This window comes from Carassius gibelio, chromosome B7 (genome assembly GCF_023724105.1).
Source record: "Carassius gibelio isolate Cgi1373 ecotype wild population from Czech Republic chromosome B7, carGib1.2-hapl.c, whole genome shotgun sequence".
Classification (NCBI taxonomy): domain Eukaryota; kingdom Metazoa; phylum Chordata; class Actinopteri; order Cypriniformes; family Cyprinidae; genus Carassius; species Carassius gibelio.
In genome coordinates, this window is record NC_068402.1 from 17,323,380 (window position 1) to 17,332,201 (window position 8,822).

Sequence of the window (8,822 nt, forward strand, 5' to 3'; positions counted from 1 at the left end):
TGTGTGTCACCACATGAAGCAGTAAGCATAAGTGACTGGATTGTTTACAGTTATTACTACTAGCATACATTTGTAATGGTATTAGTAATGATAATGCATTGGCTCAGCAATTTGCATATGCACAAATGACAGTTTTATAGCTTGGATAACTGAATTCTCATCTGTCAACATAACACAAAAAAAGAATCTCAGAGTTCCTAAATGGTGCTTGTGCACTCTGGTCTTGCCCTTGAACACACATACACACTTTCTTTCAGTCCTGCTACTGTGTGCCTTTCTGTCACTTCTCCATAAACTGACAGCAGCAACGTAAGCGCCAACTTGTATTTTAATTCAGGCCTGAAGTTACTTATTTCAGTATTGATCAGCTGTAATGCTGAATCAATGCTCATCTTGTTACCTGGACTATACCCGTGTAACACACTGATATCCCCGGCCACAGGAACTCATTCCCTTTGCAAAGTGACTTTACCATAAAATCAATGGCTGCTTTGTTACTGATACAGGAGACAACCACGCAGAGAAAGGCCGGCAGCAGTGCAGAAAGCATGCATGTGGCTAATATTCAAATCACCATGGTGAAGATAGTCCAAAAACACTGGACAATTTTCAGTGCTTTGTTTTTTGCCAGAAATAAAAAAAGAATGTAGTTGTTGATGATGATTAATGATAATAATAATAATTATTGTTATTATTATTATTTTACAAGAAGAAGAAGAAGAATTACTATTAATAAGAATAATAATAATACTTATTATTATTATTATTATTATTATTATTATTATTATTATTATTATTGTTAGGTGGAACTACTGAATGACCAGCAAAAGTAGGAAAACTGGAAATTTATTCTTGTCACTTTCACATTGTCAGTCATTCCCTACAAATTTACTCTAAAAGGCAACTGAGAAAAAATAGGTCTTGTAGGTGTGTGCACTCTTTGCTGAGAGGGCAGATGTTGGCAAATAGCGATAAATGAAAGTGACCCTGCCTTGCTAATAGAACAACTCAAAGCCCGCGCTAGACCGCCATCAAAATATTTACCAAAGCTGCGCGCGAAGACTGGGCAGCGCGTGCTCTGACCTTCTCAATCAATTACTGCGCGTGGCCGCCGCTGGCTGCGCAATTTACCAAATCCAAATTCCCACTTTATGACCGCGGTTCTCCGACTATACGCTTGCCCCGTATCACAGCCGATGAAACAATCGAGAATAGAGTCCCTCCAGGTTTCCGCCACCTCAGCACACAGACTTCAGCAGTCACTTAATAGACTGGGGCTGTCGTCGAAGCGTTGATGCTGAGGAAAATGGGTTTTCTCCTCTTTTCGTCTGTGCTTTGCTTGAGTTGCCAAAGGCTACACACAGTATAATATTAGATATACGGTTAACATTTATAAAATTACGATAAACTATTTTTATTTCTTCTTTCTATTTAGGCCTCTTGATCTTGTGCAAACACAAGGTCTAAATCTGCCCGTGTAAAGGAGGCGTAAAGGTAGAAAATCCTCCCAGTGTACAGACGCCAGGACGTGTAGGCTATCTACCTGTAGATGATCGGACGGACAACAACAAGGTCGGTTCTCATAGAGCTTTTGGTCCTCGCTAATGAAGGGTTAAACAGACGTCGCCGTTTGAATTTGGTGTTTGATACAATTTGTTAAAGCATTTTAATAAGTTGCAGTCCATTGACTACTCTTAATTTACTCCAAATTGCTGTGTGTGCCCAGGGAACAGTTCAAAACTCGTCACTTTCTCCTCCACTGCAAGTTATCATTTTAATAGACACGATTGATTGGAGAAACCTAATTAAAATAACATTAGTCAAATTATGCTAACAGTAAAAATTAAACTTTAAACATATTCAGGAAGTACACGTGCTCCTGAGTTAATTTTTCAAAGCATTTCATTTATTGGATTAAATGTTCACACACACACACACACACAACACGTCTAGGCCTATTTTGATTTTTAGACATGACATACATTTCTCCCTACAATTTATTTTGTGCTTCAGCATTAAAACAACAAAAAAGCACCATATAGTTTTAATGAAGTTATATGAACTAAGGTTGTAATTTTCTTTTTTGCTTTAAACTGCTCTATAAAAATAGCGTATAGACTTTGATTAAATGTGGTAATCTGGAATTACTTAGTATAAAACATATTATAGAACAAATGGATAATGCTGATAAAGCTACTAGGCTATATGTCTTGGCCTTTTCCTGTTTAACCAAAACTTATATGCAAAACTTAACTCTTCACAGAACTTGCAAACTGCTTTCCCCTATCAACTCTGACCAAATAAAATCCTGTTTGCCGGAGCTGTTAAAGAAAATGTGATTTAGGCCAGTCATTCTAACACACATATTTCTCATCCCTCCCCCGTCGAATACACCACAAACATCAAAGGTCATTAAGTGTCTTTTCGGTTTAAATCCTTTGTCACCTCGATTAACAGATCGGATCAGAAAAGCCCGTTTAAAAGACCATGTGCGATGGGGTATGTGTTACTTGTTTTCTGTCGCCGTGGCATTGCAGAGCTGATTCAGAGGTGGAATTTGAAGAGCCCCTGTTTGAAGTCTTTGATCAGCGCTGTCGCAGGCATCTTGTGTATTGCATAAGGAAACGCTTTTGAGCGCAATGTCTCTGCTTGTTTATTTGGATGCGTGTTGGAGAATGCGAAATGGTGTCATCTGCATAATTGCTAGTAAAGGAGTCACAGAAATCATCCCTCAAGTCACACATCCGAGATTGCCGTATTTATACACGTGACGTTAGTGCGGTGCTTTGAAATGTTGGCCTGCGTTTAAATTGAGTCTTGTTAGGCAATAGGTAAAACTTAAAAATAAATAAAAAAATAAACGAAAAATTAATTAACAATTAAAAAAAACGCGTGACCTACATATTAGCGTAAGTGTAGGCTACTAATAATTCTGATACAATTGTTTAGTTTTATTGTGCTGTTCAAATTAATATAGTAGCTAACTATACAAATATAAACAAAAACAACAACAATAATAATGCTTTAGCCTTTTATTTAAATTGTTACAAAGGCCTTCTAGAGGGGTGGGAGAAGAAGGCAGGAAGAAAACACTGTCCTGATGCTTTTATGGCTGTGCCAGTTTCCTGGGTCAGTGTGAAAGTGTTAAGTTAGTGCATGTGTATTTGATTGGGCCAATAAATCAGAGGCAAACCTTGAGGCCCTGACAGGTCCCGGGATGAGACACGTGTCCATCCGAATTCAGAGCGCTGCAGGGCGGACTCCAACGCGCACTCTTATCCTTTCCCCGTGAATCCACCTTTACTACATTCAGTGATTTGAAAACGGTTATCTTAAATAATTATAGTAATAATAATAATAATAATAATAATAATAATAATAATAATAATAATAATAATACTAAAAATGCAAATACCTGTAGGTAAATAAGACTATGAAGAAAACCAGACTGCTTGAAACCTAGAGGGTTAGCTGTGTTTTGTATAATCCCAGATGGCGCAGTGCTGTGGGGTCAGCCGGGTGGGCTGAGAGCTCTTGTTAGCTCTGCAGGTCCGTGTGGGTGTTATTGACGGTTATGTAGTTATTACCATCCGCTCTGAATGGCATCAGACTGCTGTTCTAATTAATAACCCCCGTAATCCTGCATTGTTAGACGTCAAAACAGCAGGCACGTGGTAAGGAGAACATGGAAATCCGGGAGCCGTTAAATAAGCAAAGAGCCAATACAAATGACATTCCTGATATTAGGATGCCATAACAATAACCAGGCTATCTCTTTAAAAGCAGATGGAAGGTTTAGGAGGAACATTGCGTTCTTGGAAACCACATCACATTAAATCCAAGCCGAATCTGATTCACCATAATCTTTCATTACTGAACTGAGATTTAGTCATCCTATATTCAAATAAACGAAACTCGTTAACGCACTAATCGGTACCGTTGTTTGGAAGACGATTAGCAGACATATGATGACACTAGACTAGGAGCATAATACGATTATAAATATTTCCTGCATATTTTCATATATTGATTCAAGGAATTTCAATTGTGATCATACTCCTTTGTTTTAATCCTTGTTATTTACAGAAGGGTGTGGATTATATCAGATCTTTTCAATGGATATCTGTCTATCTGGTAAAGTAATCCTGTAGGTTAATCGCCCAAAATAAGTTTTTTTTTTTTTTTTGGAACAGAAGCTTTACACATGAATGACATTGAAATATTTGCGATTATATTTTAATACGTCAAAAAGCCTTCAAGACTAACATCTTAAACTCAGGCTGCTATAATAATAATAATAATAATAATAATAATAATAATAATAATAATAATGATAATAATATACATTTCCATAGGTGAAGAAATTAAAATGCACCAAACTAAAGGGTAATTTGGAGAAATCCACAATACCGCATATGTAATATGAAATTATGCTATTGTTCAAGGCTTTTTCTCTCTCTTTCTCTCTCAACTTACTCTAAAGGCGAACGGTAACATGCCAGTGTTCTGATGTTTCACTAAAGGCATCAGAATAGACCCCGATTGGTTTGTTCCGTGTAAGATGAACTAAAACCGCTCTTCGCATAATATTTTCCTTTAGTATTTTAGTAAGAGCAATCACACAATTTTGGAGGCGGTGTGCTCTCCGATTTAAACTTTAAAGTTATTCGTTTCACGTTGAAAAGACACGAGTAAAATAAAGACAGAAAAGATCTGCTTGAAGTTAATGACTCAACAAGAGTAAAATATTTACCATTTTTGGACGATCAAAATTTTTGAGAAGTAACACAAGAAATGGGAAAGGACTGAAGCGGCGAACAAATAACAAATGAAATGATTGGCGAGCCATAAAATAAGATTTGAAACTCATTCAAATAAGAGATGGCGACGTCAGAGGACTTATCCAGACGGAGAGCAGGAGCAGAGAGAGAGAGAGAGAGGGTGGGAGTGAGAGAGAGAGAGAGAGACGCTCTGTAAGTGGGGGTGAGACTTGAGAAATAGGAGGAGCTTCTGAACGACTAAAAATGTCAATCACAAAAAGGAGTTCCAATAATCTAAAGCAATCTGTAAGGACCTGACCTTAGTCCATTCAGATCAATAGGGAAGTAAGGGAGGAAAGCGCAATCGGATCGTTTACACTGGCTCTTTTGGAGGAAATATAGACTTCCCTGACACTTTGTACTCATTGTAACGTGGATATCGTGGTGCGCACCAAGAGGGCGATTCGCCGCTTTTTGTGACTCCAGTAGACTTTCTACACAACAATGTCTTTCCCACAGTTGGGATATCAGTATATCCGACCCATATACCCGCAGGACAGGCAGGGGATAGGCAGTGCCCGAGCCGGGACAGACCTGAGCCCGTCCGGGGCGCTCTCTAATGTTCTCTCCACTATGTACGGATCACCTTTCGCTGCCGCACAAAGCTATGGAGCTTTTCTTCCTTATTCAAATGATCTGTCCATTTTCAACCAGCTGGTGAGTAATCATTTTATTTTATTTTTTGTGCTGTTTTCTCTCTCTCAAACTCAGAAATTAGTAAACCTCAAAAAAATGCTTAGTCTGTAACAAAATCATTTACTTTAGGTTTTAAAACCACTCATTAATGAATGCTAGTTTTCAAAGACGGTGGTGAACTTTGCTGTTTACTCCGTTTGGTAAATACAAAATCAGTTGAAAAAGTAAAAGAAAAAAAAAAAATAATAATAATAATAATAATAATAATAATAATATTAATAACAATAATAATATAAAGTGCAGATTGCGAGTGCTTGTGATTTTAATTAATTCCAATAAATTAAAATCGTTTAACAATTCTTACACATATTAATGAAGAAAAAAGATTAAGACTCAATGCATAGAGTACATTTAGGTACATATATATGGGTGCATCTTGTCAATTTATTTGGAACAATTAATATAGCCTAAGTAAAGTGCAAGTTAACCTACTAAAGAATGACATTAATTAGGCCTATTAAAAAATAAAATAAAAATTAATACAAAAATATTTGCTTTTGTAATTGCTCACATAGACAGAAAATGAATATATTCCGCAACAATACACCAGGGAACTGCAACTGAGTAAAACAAAACGTAGTAGCCTATCTGCCAGGCCAAGAATAATAATAGTGAATCGCAATAATGTTGGTTCCGTGTTCTGTGTTTTTAAGGGGGCACAGTACGAACTGAAGGACAGTCCGGGCGTCCAGCATCCTGGATTTGCCCACCATCACCCTGCTTTTTACCCATATGGTCAGTACCAGTTCGGAGACCCTTCCAGACCCAAAAATGCCACCAGGGAGAGCACCAGCACGCTCAAGGCCTGGTTAAGTGAGCACCGGAAAAACCCGTACCCTACCAAAGGCGAGAAGATCATGCTGGCCATTATCACCAAAATGACCCTCACTCAAGTGTCCACCTGGTTCGCCAACGCCAGGAGGAGGCTAAAGAAGGAGAACAAGATGACCTGGGCCCCACGGAGTCGCACGGACGAAGAAGGAAATGTTTACAACAGCGATCACGAGGGAGAGGACGGTGACAAACGCGAGGATGAGGAGGAAATCGATTTGGAAAATATTGACACGGAGAATATTGAGAATAAGGACGATTTAGACGAGCAGGACGAGCTGCATTCTGATTTGAAACTGGACGGCAGGAGCGACTCTGAAATTTCAGACGGCTATGAGGATTTACAAGGACCGGAGCAAAGGTTGTTCAAAGCGATGGTGAAAGACGGCAAAGAGATTCACGGCGACCGCGCAGAGCACTTTCACAATCACAGCCATCATCATCATCACCACCACCACAACAACTTAGAACAGGCCAACAGCGAACCGGTCAAACTCAACCAGGCCATCATCAACTCTCCGCCCTCAGAAAACAACCCACCTCCGGCTCCAAAACCTAAGATCTGGTCTTTGGCAGAGACCGCCACAACTCCAGACAATCCACGAAAATCTCCTCTGATGAACGGGACTTCCGCTGCGTCCGCCGCTCAGACCATCATCACTCCTCACAGACTCCTTTCGTGTCCCGTAGGGAAAATCCAGAGCTGGGCAAATCGGGGTTTCACCGCACACCAGCTCGCCTTGCTGAACTCAAACCACTATTTAGGACTCAGTAACCAGGCTTCGGCAAATGGCCTTGCCCTGTACAGCAGACAAACAGAGGACAGGAGTCAAAACTCCGAGTCCACAGTCACAGGTACATGTCACCCACACTGAGAAGCGCAGAGATGTGCAATTAATGCTTTTGTTGACACCATTAAGACTGTACTGACAGACTGGAAACGCACCATTCGTATTCCTCTCTGAATCCATTTTCATTTGATCACTACAGTGAATAATTCAAGTAAAATGAATTACGCTTGAAATGCAAATGTCTAGTGGAGAGTACTTATATGATATAGACTATATAACAAATGTTTTCGTCTTTTTTCAAATAATCAAAGTCTGTTCAGTTGAATAGCTATGTGGGAAAAGGTTTCCAGTTGCTGTGTTAGTGTGTGCGAATTTGGATATTTCTAGCTCGAAAACTTTTTTTTTTTCTCAACAACTGGCTGTACGATCAATTGTAAAGACTCTGCTTTTAAAATAGTAATAATACTTATAAATGTGCATTTACATTAATTTTGCTTTCCTTTTCTTCTTGTTGTTACTGGTTTTATTATTTCAGAAAGATCTAGTGCCTTGGAAGCAGAGAAAAAGTTGTTAAAAACAGCCTTCCATCCTGTTCAGAGACGGTAAGAGCTGAGATCTTACATTGCCTGTCCATGACTTTAATTTAGCAATTCAGCATTACCTTTTTTTTCTTCTTCTTCTTCTTTTTAATTGTTACTTGTTGTTATTTTAACATTTGAATATGACATAATGTTCATGCATGACTGTCTAGTCACGCATTCGGGTACTTGGTATACCGTGGTTTTAAACATGATTTATATATTGTGCTTGTGCAATAATAAACCCATAATGTCAAACTAATAAATCTCCAGTGCGTCGATGCGATATTTCAGAATGTTGATTTCAGAAACGTTTGTCTATACTTGCCTGCAGATTTAGTTTTGTATTTGCCCCATGTTTTTCATGCTTCCCTTCCTATCCCTATAGGCCCCAGAACCAACTCGAAGCTGCCATGGTGTTATCTGCCCTCTCGTCCTCGTAGGCTTTTCTCTCTTTTGTTGTTTACTTCTCATTTTAACCTGTGTAAGGAATGTAAAATAAAAATAACTCACTTCTGTATACTTACATTGTAAGCATGTCCTGTGTACAATGGCTGATGTTAATGCTGTCAGGCCAAGTAGTCTGTGAGTCCCATTTTCTTTTGTAAGCTCTGTGAGGATTTGATGTTGAAATGTTTTGTATATAACGTAAAGAAAATGTATATACTTGTGATCCGAAATTGTACAAGAAAGTCTATATTTTGGCTAATAAATGAACCGCTGCAACTTTACCGTCACTTTTTCTTTAAAAAAAAAAAAAAAAAAAAAAAACGAAAAAAAAACGGAAAAAAAAATGGAGTGGAGTGCTAATATTGTAAATGATATTACAAATGTCATGCTTTTCTGTGTGGAAATGGTTACCGTGTGTGTTTTGAAAGGCATGGGAAACGTTAACTCGAGGTTATGAGGTTTGAAACGGAGGATTTGAAGTATTTTCCTATTTCAGGGACTTAACTGTAATTAGCTCCTTCTTGAATCGCGCATTTGGATATTAATGGATGGGGATTATCCCCACCGAGGCGGAACAGCCAATATGAAATGAATAATTATTTCATTTATATTGGGTTGAAATAGCATACAACTCAATTTCACTGTAATGAGAATTG

The 8,822-nt window shown here is 38.4% G+C and overlaps 1 protein-coding gene across 1 annotated transcript; it reads left to right on the top strand.

Annotated features, from left to right (window-relative positions):
• Positions 1–5,035: 5,035 nt before the first annotated feature.
• irx3a (iroquois homeobox 3a) lies at positions 5,036–8,447 on the top strand. Its single transcript, XM_052560242.1, has 4 exons — positions 5,036–5,477; positions 6,170–7,202; positions 7,674–7,740; positions 8,105–8,447. Exons 1-4 carry the CDS (start codon positions 5,265–5,267, stop codon positions 8,157–8,159), a joined length of 1,368 nt encoding a protein of 455 aa, XP_052416202.1. The 5' UTR covers positions 5,036–5,264; the 3' UTR covers positions 8,160–8,447.
• Positions 8,448–8,822: the final 375 nt, after the last annotated feature.